The sequence below is a fragment of the Pimephales promelas genome, chromosome 13, assembly GCF_988280905.1.
Source record: "Pimephales promelas chromosome 13, fPimPro1.hap1.1, whole genome shotgun sequence".
NCBI lineage: Eukaryota > Metazoa > Chordata > Actinopteri > Cypriniformes > Leuciscidae > Pimephales > Pimephales promelas.
In genome coordinates this window covers 11043627-11062772 of record NC_142781.1, presented here as the reverse complement: position 1 = coordinate 11062772, position 19146 = coordinate 11043627, and the positions used below count along the sequence as shown (strand labels likewise).

At 37.4% G+C, this 19146-nt stretch overlaps 2 protein-coding genes across 3 annotated transcripts; one reads left to right on the top strand and one right to left on the bottom strand.

The window, feature by feature from the left end:
- Window positions 1–2015: 2015 nt before the first annotated feature.
- On the top strand, window positions 2016–5014 carry fam89a (family with sequence similarity 89 member A). The gene is made up of 2 exons (XM_039693493.2): window positions 2016–2428; window positions 4633–5014. The coding sequence occupies exons 1-2, from the start codon at window positions 2177–2179 to the stop codon at window positions 4906–4908; spliced, it is 528 nt and encodes a 175-aa protein (XP_039549427.1). The 5' UTR covers window positions 2016–2176; the 3' UTR covers window positions 4909–5014.
- A 7330-nt stretch (window positions 5015–12344) lies between these two features.
- On the bottom strand, window positions 12345–19115 carry arv1 (ARV1 fatty acid homeostasis modulator). 2 transcript variants are annotated; one of them, XM_039692597.2, is made up of 5 exons: window positions 18982–19115; window positions 18461–18580; window positions 16559–16712; window positions 15478–15699; window positions 12345–13191 (listed from the first exon to the last, which is right to left on the bottom strand). In XM_039692597.2, exons 1-5 carry the CDS (start codon window positions 19075–19077, stop codon window positions 13064–13066), a joined length of 720 nt encoding a protein of 239 aa, XP_039548531.1. In that variant the 5' UTR covers window positions 19078–19115; the 3' UTR covers window positions 12345–13063. The 2 variants fall into 2 exon arrangements, with proteins under 2 accessions (XP_039548531.1, XP_088974595.1); XM_089118469.1 differs by lacking the exon at window positions 12345–13191 and adding an exon at window positions 13198–15299.
- Window positions 19116–19146: the final 31 nt, after the last annotated feature.

Genomic DNA, 19146 nt, shown 5'->3' with positions numbered 1-19146 from the left:
CAACTTTTTTTAGTTAACGATCTGTAAGAATGGATCTTTATTAATACCAGTCATTGATTTGAGTAACTTTTTTGACATTTGTGTATAAAGTGTTTTAGTTCTTAATATATGGTGTAAAAACGTCTTAGTGCTGCCCTCTTCTGGTTGAACGTTGGCTACTGCAGTTAAATTTTCCTATTTGATATTCCGCACTTTGTGACGTACGCAGGTTTCAGCTCACCACGCTCTTGGTACGAGCTACGCCCTTGGCAGTATAAAAACAAGCTTGTTCTCTGTCAAAACCACTGTAGCGAGTCAGGAGTTGGAATTGCGAGTATTGAAAACGATCAGGATAGAATTTTTTAGAAATCTAATTTGTCCCCTCTATCTCCGCTGGGGTCTGCCCACTTTTTCAGCATTTTTCAAATATTGCCAGTGGGCGGAGTCAGGTTTAGCTACCCTTTAACAGGATAGAAATGTGTGCAGAGCCAAATGGGTGGGGCCTGATCTTGTCCAGCTCCACCTCTGTGGATCAAAGGGGTGGAGCTTCATTTAATTAGGTTTGGGGATAGAGTTAAGGTGTGGTTGGATATCAAGTTCCGCCCATTGGCAGCCTCTTGAAGTGATAGCTAAGGTTTTTAAAAGTTAACCACTAAAGGTGTTAATTTAATCATTGTATTTTTGTCAAACAGGAAGAATGTTTTAGTTTGATACATCAGCTAATACCATCATGTGCCAGTGCTGTTTTACCTCACCCAATATTAGTGTCACTTCCTGGAGAATGATTGAATGTAGAATATACAGTACATGTAGAATGAATGAATCAGTGAAAGCATTCACTGTAAGGCACTTCTTGTGTTGAAGTGAAAAAAAAAACACACACACAAAAAAGAGAAATTACACAGTAATCGGTAAGGATACTTTGGAATTGTTTGGATACTTTGGAATTGTTTGGCTAATTGTTAATTTTTAGCTAATTGTTTCACATTGTTGTTTTTGGACATGAGAAAACGACCTTGTGGTCACTGTGGCCGGATCTTTATCCCAACTCACTGAGTCACCCAGATAACAAGTTAAGCCAGATTGTAGATATCAGTTCATTGGTAAAGAAGACAGGGAAGTTTAGCAGCATCTGAGCTGTCTTTGTAATGGCCTCATGGCAATGCTTTGTGTCCAGCTGCAGCAGGGTGTGTGTTTGTGAGTGTGTCAGAGGGGCGGATCCGTGGCCGATCGCGTTCACCATCTGCCTGCCACTGACACCTTTGTTCCGAGTCGGGATCCCGGCCCTGACCTCACCCTCAGCCAATTCATCTGGCCATTTCCTGCCCATGTGTTGTTCAAGCCAAGGTCTGAGCTGCCATTAGAGGATTTCACCGAGTAATCACAATTACAATGCCAAATTAGAATATAACACGCATACATGCATGCAACACATTTATATTATATCAACATGCACCAATGCTATACATTTTTCTATCTCATAATTATGTATTCATTACTTCAATTAGTTCATTGTTTCTGCCTTAAAATATTTAATTATTGTTTAAATTAATACATTTTTTATCTAACTGATTTTGTACATTTTTTACATGCATAACTTCTGATAATAACATCACACTAAAGTCTAGTGTGGACTGCTTTTTCTGTAAAGCGCTATACAAATGTGAATTGAATGTAAATGTTTATAAAAGTATTTTTATTTTTAACACTTCTTAAAGTGAATATAATATACAAGTATCTCTTTTTAGAACCGAATATATATATATATATATATATATATATATATATATATATATATATATATATATATATATATATATATATATAATTATTATTATTATTATTTTAAAACACATCAGTAACTGACCAAAACAATATACATGTGATGAAAATGTAGGTTACCACACAATAGCTCCGGCTGCGCTTTGATTAGAAGAAAAGATTAAATCAGAACTTAATGCTCATGAATATTCAATGACCCTCTCCCCGTCATTGGCCACGCCCAGTCTGCGCAGGGTCTCTTTAAAGCGAACGGAAGTGCGGACTCCAGCAGCCCGACAGATTATAGGTGTTGTTCGGAGCGGTGCCTGTTACATGGGTTTTTCGACGTCAAGGTGTAAAGGTCTTTAAGAAAACCATCATATGCCGTTACTGTACCCTCGACCGTAAGCAGAGCGTGTTATTGGTGAATGTTAGTATGAATGGTAAGGTCGGGAATGGAGCAGCGGGCGGTGTGCTGGCCTGTATTGAGGGTCTGCCGCCTCTGCCCAAGAGCCTGAGCGGACTCCTGAACTCCAGCGGCGGCTCGTGGAGGGACATGGAGAGGATGTATGTGAAGAAGACCATGATTCAGGACGACCTGAGTCGAGGAAGGAATAACACGGACAGTCTCCTGGCGAATAAACCAGCTAACCTGGATGCCGCCCTGGCTTTGCTTAGAAAAGAGATGGTGAGTGTGTGCGGAATAAGCAACAGCTGTTCTCTTCTGACTGCAGGCGTTCATTTAACTTGTCAGTGCTTGTGAGTCTCGTCGAGACCGCTTGTTTTGGACATAATCATGGAGCGAACCGAACATTTTATGGAACGCCAGTGGTGTCAAAAGTTCGTTGAAATATTTGAACCCGCCTGTGGTTTTTAGTTTTGAATGTTCGGAACCAGTCTGTGATTGATGGCAGAAGAATGTTTTGAACGTAACCGTAATCCTCAAAAAATGTTTGACTTCGAAGATTCGAACACTCATTTCCATGTTCGATTCGAATGGTTGGATCGTACATTCAGATCTTACTTGTGATGCCCACAACTTATCGATATAAATGTTTTTTTTTTAACTGCCCCAAAAATATTAGCTTCTAATGATAATAGAACAAAAAAAAAAAATATATATATATATATATATATATATATATATATATATATATATATATATATATATATATAACATTTGTGTTCGGCACAGAGACATTTATATTAAACAGCTGTGAAACATTCGAAGTGAATTTGAATTAAACATTCAAATCATTATATAGACAGTGTATGTGTGTGTTTTGAACATCTTGTGATTCCCTGCTGTGTTTCATTTAAATGTTTCTGTGTTGAATGCAAGTGTTCGGTTCTTAAAGTTACATTTGCCCAAAAATCTTTGCTTCAAATATTTTGAACTCGATCTGTATGTCGCGATTACTCCTGAGGAAAAAATAACTTTGATTCGTATGTTTTTAACTTCCTTGTAATGCCCAAAACGTTCGATTCGAATGTTCAAAACTTGTCTGCGACACCCAAAAAATGTTTGCTTTGAACAAGACTGTAATGTTTTTTTAAAAAAAATTGATGTTTAAAACTAAAAAACGTTTAGCCTGGCTAACCCCAGACCCAATTCTCGTTGACACTTGAGTCTGGGAACCACATGTACATTTTCTCCTATTTGAGGCGTGGTTTACGAATGCCAGGCGCCATTTATTGGGTGCTACGAATGTCTATCAAATGCACCTGTATGTAGCTCATAGCCAATCGTTTCAATTATACCAGATGATGTATGTAGAGCGACAGAAATTAGACAAGGAAGAAGATGATGGATAAGATATTTTTGTGTAAACAAAAATATAAACATGAGGGTCGAAAGTATATATGGACACTCCACAGATATGTTTTTATCAAAAAAAAGTTTATCCGAGAGGTTAGCATTATTAGGGGTGACAGTCGCTCCGGAGTCCTGCCATTGTTGCTCAAACCGAATTTCCAGGCTGGAAAGAGACTTGCCTACATTCAGGCAATGGGAAGAAGAGCTCCGAATCAGACAGCTACGTGAGCCTACACCATCGAAGACCCCGAGGGCTTTGAAAAAGACGCATAGATGTCATCGTCTTGCTGCTCCCTCCCCGTTCTGTGATTGGTTCCCTAAATGAGAAAATCTGGACCATGGTATCCATACTGCCTTTCAGCGTGAATAAAATCGCGCTGCAGGAAGGCAGCATGGGGAAACCCAGACTAAAAAAATGTTCAGTTCCAACATGACATCATGACTTTTGCGTAAACAAACACGCCACTTTCGAGTCAAGTGGCGTGTTATCTCTACGCATTTTGAGCTATCCGCGTGTATGCGTGTATGTCTACGGCATTAATGTCCGAGTGATTCCGTGTGTTAGTACACGCCGGCGCGAAACGAAGCAAAATGTAGATCTGGGGAGCGATCTTTTTTTTTTTTCCTAGGATGGTAGGGGAAGACTCATAAATGCCATTAACCCCAGTGACGGTTGGGTTTAGGGACGGGGTTGAGGTAAGTCATATATTTATATATAATAACGTTCAAAGTCAATGGCGTTCATAAACACGCTGAAAAGTGATTATGCGTGTTGATAGCACGCCAAAAATTGAAATACGAATTGGCGTGTCATACACGCGCTACTTCATGAGATCAGTCTATCAGTTCGAATGTTTAAAATGCGCCTGTGATGAAGAAAGCTGTTCGTTTCCCATGTTCTGACCTTATGCTGACTAGAACCAAAACAGGTGACACAAGATTTGGAATGCAAGCTCAAAGTATACATTAAATGGCATGGCTAAATACCACATGTAGATTTCAAAGTAAATGTTTGTTCTCATATGCAACGTGTTGTCCCTTTGACCTCGTACTCATTCCAGTGTGTGTTTGCGCAGGTGGGTTTGCGGCAGCAGGACATGTCCCTGCTCTGTCAGCTCTGGTCCCTTCACGAGTCCATCCAGGAGTACAAGGGCAGCTGCCAGGACCTCTCCGCCGTGTCCAGTGCCGACGGGCCGTACGGGATGGAGAACGGCTATTTCGACGAGGACGAGGAGTATTACGCTGAATCCGGTCTGACGCCAACCGAAACGCCAGATGGAAATGACACATCTCCTAAAAACGGGACATCCAAGGACAGCTGGATACATGACTCGTTCCATATCACAATATAAAAGGCTTGACTGTTGTTATTTAATTTTCTTCTTGTTGATGGAAAACAAGCTGTGCCATAATTTTGTTTGCTGGCGTTTAGTTTTACAGCAGACGTTCTAGAGGAAATCTAAACGATTATTATTTATTGTATAATATACAACATAGTATTTTTTCGTTCTTCCTGATTTAATCCACGTCGGATGTTTTATAAGATCGTTTTTATAAGGGGAGAAGCATATCATTTCATAATGATGTTTACAGTAAATCAACTTCTGTTGGGGGATTTATAGCCGTCGGTTTGGCGCTTCACCCCTTCCGGATTTCGAAAAGTCTTATTTCTCGCTGAGCAGTCGCTCGCTGGGTGCTTACAGGAAACAGGGGTTTGTTTTTATCGAAAATATGAATTTTTAATAAAGTGCTACCTATTCTTCGCTGAAATGTAGTCCACGATATAACCAGCACTAAGAGCTTGTGACAGCGTCACCAAAACCAAACTCAAATCTTCCAGTTTGCTAGTGTATCGCGTAACTCGTTATGAACATACCTATATACTGTATAAGTCAATCAATAACCAGCTCCATAACATTTCCTTCCCAATTTCTGTAAACCTATGCTAGATCATGTCTTGTAGATGTTTTATTTATTTCCTTATGATTGCTGCTTGGATTCAGTCTTCCATTGGAGAATCATCGCATAAGTGTCATGTGACGTAAAGTACATGAGGTCACCTGTATTCGAAATGTGGTTTTAGCAAGTGCATATGGCCACCAATCCACCAAACTTTATCCATATTGTGAATGTTATCATAGCATGCCATAATGTAAGCATTTTCTTGATGTGTGTGTGAATCGAATGCCTGGAATTCAAAAAGTGCATCATTATGGATAATCTAATTATTAGAGCCTGACTGATAAAGGATTTTGAAGGCCGATACGATATTTGTATTATTTTTTTTTTTTCAGAAACGCGCAACAAAACAACAGATTTCACTAACATTAGTTATTTCTAAGTTTTAACTAAAATAATATGATAATGCATTTTAAAAAGAAACTTTTTTCTTTTATTGTCGCAACAGAACAGAGGAACCAAAGCTCATTAATGTTAACGTTAGCGGTCTTCCACTGATAGCGGCATTAGCTAGCTTTGTGGTTAGCTAGTCTATGATGAGCCATAATTTCGCAATGGATAACGTCATACTGCAAATTTTAAAACATATGTTTTCAATATAACAGGCCAAGGAGAGATGATGCGTCTCATTGCTTTAACTGTCACGCGCTATTAAAGAAATACTTCAGTTACATTGTCAAAAGTTACAAAAACAGTCAGTCAACTACACTGTAACAATGTAACGTAACTATTACTAGCTAATTCCGCTTCACTCTCGGCTTATTTAACTGCAGCAAAACTGGACATGATAGTCACAAATTTTGTCATGTTAAAGAGAACTGATGGGGATGTTCTTTTAATTGTTATTCAAGCAATGTATGTCTCGTGACCAACTCAACGACTGTTGCCAACAGGGACGGCGTAGAGTGCCCACTGGTGGACAAACTATACAACTCCAACACTCATGACATGGTTCAAGCGTGTTTCGTCCGTTTTTATTTTATTTTTGAAATATTCATTTATCGGCCATTGTAACTGCCGATACCGATAGTTCGAAAAATGCCTAATATCGGCCGTTAATATCGTACTGGCTCTACTAATTATGACTGAGACGCTTCAGAGATGTTTCATCTATAAGAATATCAATATCAGCAGAGAGAATCTGTTCTACCTCTTGTGTGTTTGAGCTCTGAAATGTGTGTTTTTTCTTGCACCAGCAGACACAATCACGCTTTTTATAATTCCCAGCATTTCTGATTCAACTGTAACACTCTTCCATTTTATAACCTGCTTATTTGGCTCAATTCTGAGAGAGAGAGAAAAATCAAGGATCTTGTTATGCAACTACAAGGCTTTAGGTGCTTTGACCAAAAGCAGCACTGAACTTCACACATCGTGCCTTGACGCACCTCGGCTTTGAACCCGGGGTTATCATATAATTTCATATCTACATCCAGCATCTTCGTTTCAGTCCCTCTCATTAACGGCGGAACGTTCCCCCCTGAACACATCTCCTCATTATCTTCTACCCCGCGGTGATTTATTGCGGTGATCCTGCTCGGAAATTCCCACCTGGTTTTTTGTAATTTGCATAGTCGGTAAAAGTAAATGTTGTCCGCTTTGATCTCCGTGGTTTGTATTGACATGATTTCTGCGGTTGTTTTGTATACGTTATTCTGCTAGATGGCTTTTGTGTGTTTGACTTTGGTGTTTTTGGTCGGTCCATGTTCTCGAATGTGTTTTTCAAAGTTGTCAGATGTGTTTGAATTAATAATTGATACAGGAATTATACATTTTGTATGTTTTATTATGCGTGTTAGCTATATGAAATAAATATAATGTATTGTTCCTCTGTTTTTGTTGCTACTTTTCTGTCACTTTAGAATTATATATATATATATACCTCAATAAACATTTCAGACTGATTATTTTAGGTGTCTGGTTATTATATTTAATTTGCATCTTAAAGGGATATTCCCTTTTTTTTTTTTTTTTTTTTGGAAATAGGCTCATTTTACCATTCCCCCAGAGTTAAACAGTTGTGTTTTACTGTTTTTGAATGTATTCAGCCGATTTTCTGATATTCAGAAGAATATCCAACCTGATTTCATGGGAATTCATCTGAATTTTACGAGGTGGCTAATTCGTAACAATTCGTACGACCTCGCTCGTACGAATTAGTACGATTTAGCTAAATCATACATATTTTACGAATTCGTATGAATTCGTACGAATGACCTACCCCTGACCCCGCCCCTAAACATAACCGTCAAGTGGGTGTAGACAAATAGAGTGAGGTCGTATGAATTAGTACAAATTAGCCACTTTTGAATCACTCGTACTAATTGGTTGTGAGATAGTGTAGGAATATCAGTAACCAGACAGTTTCTGGTCTCATTGACTTCCATAGTAGGAACAAAATATACTCTGGAAGTCAATGAGACCAGAAACTGTCTGGTTACTGATATTCTTCTAAATATCCAAAAAATCCGCTGAATACATTCGAAAACGGTAAAACACAACTGTTTAACTCTGGGGGAGTTGTAAAATTATAGCCTATTTCCCCAAAAAAAAAAAGTGGAGTATCCCTTTAATGCAGTTTGTATACAAATATCTTAACTTGTTTAATAATGGATCAGGCTGTTAAAAATTGCAGCTGATTTGCTCCAGTTTCATCCAACACTGGAAATGGAAAGTCAGACTTGTGCATTGCGTTGTTGTCTAGAGCATTTCACACATTAAATTATTTTATACTACTTTGTATGTGGGTCATTCATCTTGATGTATTTATCATATGGAGAAAATATGCATATTGTGCATTTACTTTGGTATATTATGTTTACTGTGCAGCACAGTATGCAAATTTTCTGTATGCGTATGATATCAGGTTGACCTATATGCATAAATGAATTGGATTATCGTCTCTAATGACGCAATGCACTCCATACAACCTTCAATATCCTGTTTTAATTTGATTTACCAGCCAAATGTCAAGGCATTTACACACAGATCTGGATAAAAATGCAAAGTTACCATTTTATTTAGAAGATTATAACTTGATTCCTCTTTCTGCATGCAACATAATAAATTTATGTACATGAATATTACTGTTTGAAATGTTTACGTGGTGGAAAAATGCTGGTTTCCCTTATTGGTCACAACTACTATTCCTCATTTAAATAATTCCTGCCTATAATTTATTTATTTATTTTTTATTTTTATAAAGCTGGCTGAAAGAAGAAAGTAATTCCTATGATTGCGCGAGGGTGTGTAAATTATGGGATAATTCGAATTTTTGGGTGATACAACAGACCGGGGGCCGGCTGACCAATCAGAGCTGACAAATCGTGCTTTCTGGAAGTCGGGTTTTAAAACATTCAGACAGAAGGTTAAAGGGATAGTTCACTTTGAAATGAATTTTTGGTATGTTTTATCTTACCACAAGGGCATCCAAGATGTGGTGTCTTTGTTTCCACAGTATTTTCAATTTTTATGTTTTTAGGTCAAACCGTTTTTGTCTGTCAGTCATATAATGCAGGTCTATGGTCACCACCTAAAAGAGCATGCACAGAGAAGTCCAAATTAAACATGATTTAATGACTCGTAAATGTCGTAAGACACGAAACGAGCGGTTTGTGTGAGAAAATGAACAGTATTTATATCGTTTTTACCTCTTGTAATCACAGCAATGTCCAAGTGATCTGAGGGCACGGGTGCGTTGTGGCTGTGATTACAAGAGGTAAAACGATATAAATACTGTTCGTTTTCTCACACAAACCGCTTGTTTCATGTCTTAGGCCATCAATGTGTACTTACATTTACGAATCATTAAATCATGTTTAATTTGGACTTCTCTGTGCATGCTCTTTGAGGTGGTGACCATAGACCTGCAATATATGTCTGATAGACAACAACGGTTTGACCTAATAATAAATTGAAAAATTGAAACTACTATACTAAATAAAGACACCTACATCTTGGATGCCCTTGAGGTAAGCAACATACCAAAAATTCATTTCAAAGTGAACTATCCCTTTAAAAGCAGGTGCTGCAACAATGTAAACTATAAGGAAAATAGAGTTTTCGACATTAAAGGATGTAAACCTATTCTAGTAGACACCCAAAACAAAATTATGAACATGTAATTGATCATAACAGGACCTCTTTAAAAACAAATAGGCAAGATCCTAAAAGATGCTATGTTATAAACATATAGGCAATAGCTATGTTGTAGTAGCTAGTAAGTTATTATAGTTATATCATATTGGCATATTACTAACAGGCAAAACACTGAGTTATTGCAGAAACAAACTGACAACGAGATTTAAAGTCACATCATGCCATATATTGAGGAGATGAAGAAGTCGTGAGTCATGATATGATATTCCACTGCTCAGGTCTGTACTTTCTTGAACTTGATATCCAATACATTTAATAGTGTCAATACTGATACAATTACAGTGTTCAGCAAAAGGGAGGCTAGATGTTGGTCTTTATTGTTTCCATACGAAGGTGTTTTATTGCTGTGCGCTAAATCTCTAAATGGAAATCCACACCTGAGTTTGCCTAAGCACCTGTTCAGGAGATTGAGTCGGATTACTGTAATCTTTATTGAATGCGTCCGCGTCACGTTGGTCAGGGATTTTCCTGCTCAAAACGCAACAAGGGAAAGATGTGTTGCCCATGCACCAGAGACCGTGGTAGCCATACGTCCGATTTTAGCTTGAAAAAAATTAGACCTTTTAGAACTTTTAGAAATTTCTCTAAAGAAATCAAGGATTTAAAGTGATAGTTCACTCAAAAATTAAAGTTGCCTACTTCTGTCATGACTCACCCTCGTGTCGTTCCAAACTCATAAGACTTTCGTACAACTTCGAAATACAAATTATTTAATGAAACCTTACCTGAGAGAGTTTAAAGTCCATTCCACAAAAACTTTCAAGGATCATAAAGACATTGTAAAAGTAATCCATATGAATCAAACAGTTTAATCAGTCTTCTAGATAATCGGTTTATATGATAACCAGATTTAATTTAGGCTTTTTTTTTTCATGTGTAAACACATTGATCAACGCACGTACATAGAGCTCATTAAATATGGTAAACAGAAGCTCAAACGTGCGACCGTGACACCCGACGCAAGAATGAACCTCGCTGCTTTGTAATGACTGACTGTTAATTTTTGGGTGAAATATCCCTTTAATTTTAAATGACATTCAGGCCGCATAATGTTTTGATGTATAAACAGCAACATGAACATGGGCTCAACCAATGGTGTGAGTTTGAGGCTGGTCAATACGCTTGCTTGACTAATGGAATATGGGGATAGTGTTTGGAAAAACTGTTTGAGAACAATTTAGTGACATTAATTGTGCAGTACTTTATGTGAAATAAGTGTACACTTATAATTCATGTTGTTTGGTTTGTGGCCAGACATTTTTGACATTTGAATTCTAAAGGCCCGCTCACAATGTGAGCCTCTCACATTATTCAATACTGACAAGCATTTCTATACTCTTTGTGATTGTTCATAGAAAGTTTAAATGTGTTTTAAGTGCATCATATTCTTGTGGTTATCAGAACTGTGGTTATCACATCACAGGAACCAAACCCATGTGAGTTATTTAAATGATTTACAACTCATATCAAAATACCACAAGACCTAGAAAATACCAGCCCTGTAGGCTATTATTTAGCAGTTGGCCTCTAAATATACCATATAATATAAATACATTACATATAATAAATGTAAAATGTATTGACGATTATTCAAATAAATAAAGTAATTTAAGAATAGCAAGACTTTTTTTTTTTTTTTTTACATAATTTCATGTGTATTCTAGCATGACTGGAACATTTTATTGACCAATTATCATCCAGTAAAGGAACTATATGCATTAAAATTATATTTTATTATTATACATTATATTTTATATCAGTGGTATTGATTTTAAAGTCATATTTTAAGTTTTCTTACTTGTACTAACTACAAAAAATGATGTTGAATTTTGAAATGTACCCAGATAGTATCTGAAAAACACAACACAAGTATTCAAAGAATGACTGAAAGTAATTGACTTGAATTTCGAGAGGAACCCAAACTTGCATTCTCTTCTTATTTGATAACTTAATTTCAGGACTTCATCAGCGTGCCATCTGACTCCTAAACAATCCTGATCTGTGAAGCGGACACAGAGATCCTTCAGACCTGCACACTGTGCACAATCTACAGGTTTAAAAATATGCAGTTTGATCTGTCCATCTGTCTATCTGTCTATCTATCTATCTATCTATCTATCTATCTATCTATCTATCTATCTATCTATCTATCTATCTATCTATCTATCTGTCTATCTATCTATCTGTCACTCTGTCTATCTGCCTGCCTGTCTCTCTCTCTATCTATCTCTGTCTGTCTATCTATCTATCTGTCATCTGTCTATCTTTCGGTCTGTCTGTATATCTCTCTATCTATCGATCTGTTTGTCTATCTATCTATCTATCTATCTATCTATCTATCTATCTATCTATCTATCTATCTATCTATCTATCTATCTATCTATCCATCTATCTATCTATCTATCTATCTATCTATCTATCTATCTATCTATCTATCTATCTATCTATCTATCTATCTATCTATCTATCTCTCTGTCTGTCTGCCTGTCTCTGTCCATCCATCAAATTCATTGTAATTATATTCTTAAATGCCACTGCATTATGTGTAATAAATATTATAATATATATTTAATTTATATATTATTTTTTGACTTACCCTATAATGCCCACAATCCCCCTCAGCACTGCCTCAGAAACACTAAACCGTTACAAAACATTAAGCACCGGGCGGTTTCACAAAGAAGTGCAAGATTTATTCCCTGAGTTTGTTCAAAACAAGTTGCACAAGTTCATACTGAAAAAGTCCACACTTCACATTTATGTAACAGAGATAGATTACACCATACACAAGTCCATACATAAACCGGCCATTATAAAACAGACATTCAGGTCATTACGGTATTTACGGTCTTCTCTCAGCACAGCTAATGGAGGCATTTGACAAATGACCTCAGGAATGTGAAGCTGTGCCTTTAAAGTCTTTATAAACATACAGGATTTCGTGAAAACGGCAGGCCTGCTCTTTTTCTGCCTATATAAGACTAGTTTCTGTGTATGAGGAGAACTCGAGTGAAAACAAGTTACCGCTCTTCAAAGAGGTTAGCTTAGTACATACCAGGCATATATGCATGTACAAACTCATAACCATGTGGTAACCATAGTAAAGATGAACAATTTGCTCTCGATGACCTCATTTAGTTTCACAACAAATTCCTTTCTACGAAAACATCTTAATCAAACAACATCTCTGAAGTAATGCCAAGCATCTGAGATTTAACAAGGTAAACAGCTTCATAAATCAAACTTTCTGTCTCGTTGACTCTTGAATCTTTCACAAAAAATGCTTTGGATCAATTCAGAGCATCCATTTATATTTAGACGGGACTGTTTGATACATGGGGTCAAAGGTTTGAGACAATCCTGACGGTGAAGTCCTCGTCTCCTTCCAGTCTAGAGCATTGACAGATAGTCTTGTGAACAGACTTGCAGTGTTTTTAAAGCCTGGGCGACCCACATCTCCAACAGCAAGCCTCCACACACCGCCAGGAGAGACAGACGCCGACTGCAGTTCAGAATCACTGGAACATGGAGAATGTATCTTAAAAAAAAATCTAGTTTATAACATGTGCTAGTAAATATGTAGTGTTAGCAGTGTCGGGGGTAACTCATTACAAGTAACTTCAGTTAAGTAATCAGATTACTTTTTTCATGTAACTAGTAAAGTAACGCATTACTTTTTCAATTTACAACAAATATTTACTTTTTCAAATAAGTAACGCAAGTTACTTTTTCACATTTATTGACTGACAGCTCTCCTGTCCTCATGTTGAGAGAAATAAAGTGAGGATGTGTTGTGTGTGTGCGCTGTGTAACCATGATGGCTATTTTAGTTCAAGACTAAATGTGCACACTTGCACGAAAACATTCCGTATTCCTCTAAATGTATAAAAACAGAAAATGTACGCAAAACTTTTATAATTAACTATTAAATTACACAAATATACTTCATATATTTAATCTCACTTTATTAACCAATGCCTCTGCTGCTGACCTTCAATGATCTAATAAGCAAAAATGACTTTAGATTACATTTAGAAATAAAAGTGTCGTTATTGTTCTTTAAAGGGATACTTCACCTCTGGAAAGATGAATGTGTATTTAAAATGGGTCATATATGTAAAAGAAATGTGAAATTATTTTTGAATTTGGAGCTTTCTAGACTGAGAAAAGCTATAAAATGTATTTTTGGCTTATGTGGATGAAAGACAACAACTCCCAGAATGCACTTGCTTCGCTGCCCTAGGAGGCCACGCCTACCGGTAACAGAGCGCAGTCGTTAAACAACAATTCGGCATTTGGCATTTGCGTTCTACAGTCGCCATTCATTATGTTTACTGTGGCGAGCGGGACGAGTGAGGGCCGCGGGAGAACGGTGCGAGGCCGGTGGCGTGATTACCAATGAGCAACACCTGTGAGACGCACCAGTCTCGTATCTCTCACGGAGGAGCGGGAATTTTCTTAGCAATGTTAAAACACACAACAACCGATCACTTGTTTAGCTTTCATGTAAACACTACATTCAGATTCACCAATCAGAATGAATTCAGTTAGGTCATGTGTCCACCAAAGCGTTTTTCCACGCCCCTGGCGTATGTTTTCAATTGTTTTCAATGGGAGCGCCGCATTTTTTAAACGCCATGAGCGTGACGAGGCGCTGAGCGTTTTTTTTCACGAAATCTTTTCACGAATTTTTCTGCGAAATCAGTTACAAGTAAACTGTGCGGCGGATATTCTGTATCATAGCAACAAAACGTCTCAACGGAAAAAATGCTGCACTGCCAAAGCGCTCTCAAGCGCCCAAAGCATGACGTCTTCAGCAGAGCGTCTAGCGTTTTCAGAGTTTCCTACTACTCAGCTTTCTCCGCAGAACAAGAGCCTGCTAGCTTAGCTTCCAAAAAAAGATGGCTGACACTATGTGTTCATTCTGTGAGTGAGATCCCACCCTCTATGGGCAGGTTGAGAACATGCGGGACGGCCCCTACTACTGACTGTAGTCTTTAGCATCTGGCCAAAAAATCCTCTGATGACGCAAAATGACGATTTTTGCGTCATCGGGGGATTTTTTTCAGATAAAAAATACATAAATCTCTCGTCTCAGGAGGATATGAGGGTGGAAAATTTGAAAATACTACAGGTGTTCTACTAATACAAAGCTTAATGCTAAATCCTGTAGTATCCCTTTAATACAGACTGGCAGAAGCTGAGAGGATTGTTTGAGTTGCGCCCTCTACTGTACACACATAAGTATGCATTTCCTTCAGCCTGAGGCTTATTCATTTCCCTTTTGGTGTGAAAGGGGCTTAACATTTGCCAAAAATCGATTTTTTATTGTTGTTATTAAAAAACAAACAAGCAAGTCCAGCCCAGGAGAGAAAAAGTAATGTAACGCATTGCTTTTCAAAAAAAGTTAAGCTTACTTTTTTTGGGAGTAACGCAATAAAAGTAACACTGACTGTAAGTAAGTATTCATGTTCGTTTGATATGATACAAATGCTTGTTTAAATTTAGAACCAATACACGGATACTTTTGATATCCCTATAACAGTGTTGCTGAAACATCTTTCCAGACCACACGAACTTCTGGGAGTGACCTGTACCTCCAGGACCTTACGCAAACAATTGAACCCTTAGTGTGAGAGAGAGAGAGAAAGTATTTACTTTGGTTCTGTGAGTGTTATGCACACGTTTCGCTTTGCCTCAGGGTGTTTACATGAATGAAAGAGAGTGTAGGCTTATCTTATGCTGCCAGAGAGTGTGTTTAACTTGCATGTGTTCCATGAATATAGGTGTTTGTTGATCTTTACCTCTAATGGCTTGTGAATTGGAGGTCAGAACGAACAGTCGTATGAGGCCGAAGCAGAGCGGGGAGAAATCGTGCTCCCAGATGACAGCCGGGATCAACAGCACTTTGCCATAGCCGGACAGCAGAAGTGCCTTTAACAGCGGAGTTAAGTCAAAAGGAGCAGCGGAGAAGAGCCACGCAGTCCAGAGAACGACCAACACACCTGTGCAGAACACCGCCAACTCTAGAAACCAAACCAAGCACACGCTGTTAGGGTGCATCTCTGTATTAGTACATTATTTTCAACATAATTAAGCACATTATCCCCTCAAACAATATTCGAATTACTGTAATGCAATATTTTACATTGATGATTTACATTGATGACATTTGGACCTTGGTCCCCATTGACGTCCATTATATGGAGAAAATCCATATATTTATCCATATTTTGTTTTCAACAAAAATTACAAGTAATTTATTAGCAAATGTTTTTATTTTAAACTGCTCATTTAAAGCCTGTGTGTGTGTGTATGTATATATATATATCAAGACATTTTTGTCTTGGTTAATGTCAAGACAAAAGACATTTTAAACAATGTCAACTTTGCATTAAAAGTGTCATAATTTACCAGATGACATTTAATGACAACAGTCATAAACATTCATAAAGAATGATCCGAATGATCTAATCTGAATTTATTAAATACAACATGCAGTGCTTTATAAAAAATCATTTTGAGTTAATTTTCACTTGAGCTGCTGAACTTTGAACTTTCTGTTAATCAAGAAATGTTTTCTGGAGTAATGATGTTGAAAATTCAGCTTTGCATCACAGGGATAAATTACATTTTAAAATATATCACAATAGCAAACAGTTATTTTAAATTGAAACAATATTTCACAATATTACTGTTTTTTTCTGCATTCTTGATTAAATAAATGCAGCCTTTGTAAGCATTGGCTATAAACCCCTAAATACTGTATTTCATAACACCTTCAAAATATGCATAACTTGTACACTACTTTGTGTTACCCAACAACTCAATTAGTGCATCTAAATATTTCCATCCAATTAGTCAGTACAAAACACAATGATTTACCCAGTGCAGCCAGTGAAAACATGCAATAAAACTCCCATTCTTTGGTGTAACGAATGATGTCAGCGGGGTCATTGCTGTGCTGGGACCCCTGCTGGAGGGACCAGCGCAGATACGCCTCACACAGCAGACAGAACACACACAGTTTCCAGTGGATCTAGAGAGAGAGACTGTGTTTACAATGGAATACTATGCTATTTGTGTAATATACCCTGATAGCACACATCACAGACACGTCTATTTGATGTGTGTTTACATTTGGAAGACGCGTTTTTTAGAGTGTTTGCTCATCTGGAATACGTCTACACGTCTATACGACGTTTCCTGTCAGATGTCAAATAGATGTTTAGAAGATGTCTTTAAGATGTAATGATTTAGAATGCATGTTAAACTGATATCTTAAACGTCTATTTGACATCTGACAGGAAACGTCCTATAGACGTATTCCAGATGAGCAAACACTTTTAAAGGGTTAGTTCACCCAAAAATGAAAATTAAGTCATTAATTACTCACCCCCATGCTGTACCAACCCCGTAAGACCTTCGTTCGTCTTCGGAACACAAATGAAGATATTTTTGATTAAATTTGAGAGCTGTATAACTACCACATTGGCTCTTAAGGGACTGCCTCTTGACGGCCCAGAAAGTCAATGAAGAAAATGTTTAAATATCCCAAGTGACTACCGTGGCTCAACTATATGTTTATCAAGCGACGCGAATACTTTTTGTGCGAAAAAACAAACAAAAATAACGAGTTTATTCGACTATTTTTTTTCATCCTTGTAGGCCAGAAACGAGATTTCCTTAGATTTCCACGACGCATGCGCGAGAATTGCTATCTGCTTACACCAGCTTACACTACTTCAGATCGCAATTCTCGCGCATGCGTCGTGGAAATCTAAGGAAATCTCGTTTCTGGCCTACAAGGAAGAAAAGAAATAGTCGAATAAACTCGTTATTTTTGTTTGTTTTTTCGCACAAAAAGTATTCGCGTCGCTTGATAAACATATAGTTGAGCCACGGTAGTCACTTGGGATATTTAAACATTTTCTTCATTGACTTTCTGGGCCGTCAAGAGGCAGTCCCTTAGGAGCCAATGTGGTAGTTATACAGCTCTCAAATTTAATCAAAAATATCTTCATTTGTGTTCCGAAGACGAACGAAGGTCTTACGGGGTTGGTACAGCATGGGGGTGAGTAATTAATGACTTAATTTTCATTTTTGGGTGAACTAACCCTTTAAAAATACGTCTTTCAGATGTAAACATAACATCAAATAGACTTGTGCTATCTGGTAAGAGTTTTTGCTCATCTGCCATACGTCTATAGGACGTTTCCTGTCAGATGTCAAATAGACGTTTAGAAGATGTCTTTAAGATGTAATGATTTAGAATGCATGTTAAACTGATATCTTAAACGTCTATTTGACATCTGACAGAAAACCTCCTAAAGGCGTATTCCAGATGAGCAAACACTCTTAAAAATACGTCTTCCAGATGTAAACATTACATCAAATAGACTTGTGCTATCTGGGATGGCTGTAGTCAGTCTCTTTATACCAATTGTGGAACAATTGGTAGAAAGCACAGATACATCTGTAAGATGTCTGCTAAAGATCTGTTAATCTGCAAAACAGCTGCTGTGTAAAAGCACCGGAAACATCTAAAATAACGTCCTAGAAAGCAGTTTTACACACATTCTAAACCGTAAACATCTTAAAGACATCTTCTAAATGTCTATATGACATCTAACAGGAAACGTCCTAGAGACATATTGCAGTCAGATGAGCAAACAGCACTAAAAAATACATCTTGCAGACATAAATGCAGACATCAAATCGATGTCTCAGAGATTTACTTGTGCTATTAGGGTAACTTTCTGTAAAGTAGAAATACGTTTTACTCACATTGATCTCAGTGTTGAAAAGTATATGTCTGAAAGCCTGGATTTTGCATAGAGTGGCATCTATCAGAATAATAACTGGATCATATTCTATGTATTTGTCAACCGGCTTCTTGCATGAACTCTGCAAAGGGAGGGAAAACTGTTTTAATTTACAAAAACATTTCTACAGATATTAATGGCAATATTAGACAAAACATCAATTTCTTAATTTTATTATGTATTTTTTAAGGCATTAAATAGCCTATGTATTTATGAGATGTGGAAGATGGACAGCATCAGATAATTTAGCATTTTTAATTTATTTGAATTCTTTAAAAGTACCGTAACGTTAGTAGGACGTGTTTAACAGATGGGGATTTCAGACAAGAAAAATATAAATACAGGAATAAATGTAAATGAAGTAAATATCAGATATCAGCGTGCTTCCATCTATGCATTAAGTTACAGTAGGCCGCCCTAAACTGTGAGAATGCTAACCTCAGACCAGATAACACCGGACTAAACTAGAAATGATGTACTCACACATCTAGTGAGCTTTAGTATGCCATGGCTGTAGTCTCGATACAGTTCGGTTGCATCTTCGTTGCACTCGACACATTTGAACAGTCCCGATGCCATTCTCCATATGACAGCACGAAAACACGCCTACTGCTTCCTGATCCTCCATTAGAGGCGGGGCTTATAGCG

Excerpts from the sequence above, each read along its gene's own strand:
- arv1 (XM_039692597.2), bottom strand. The coding sequence starts at position 19,077 with ATGGCATCGGGACTGTTCAAATGTGTCGAGTGCAACGAAGATGCAACC. Across the intron at positions 16,713-18,460 it reads TTTTCAACACTGAGATCAAT|ATCCACTGGAAACTGTGTGT; the intron begins GTGAGTAAAACG and ends CTCTCTCTCTAG. Across the intron at positions 15,700-16,558 it reads GTTTTCACTGGCTGCACTGG|AGTTGGCGGTGTTCTGCACA; the intron begins GTAAATCATTGT and ends TTTGGTTTCTAG.
- fam89a (XM_039693493.2), top strand. The coding sequence starts at position 2,177 with ATGAATGGTAAGGTCGGGAATGGAGCAGCGGGCGGTGTGCTGGCCTGT. Across the intron at positions 2,429-4,632 it reads CTTTGCTTAGAAAAGAGATG|GTGGGTTTGCGGCAGCAGGA; the intron begins GTGAGTGTGTGC and ends GTGTTTGCGCAG.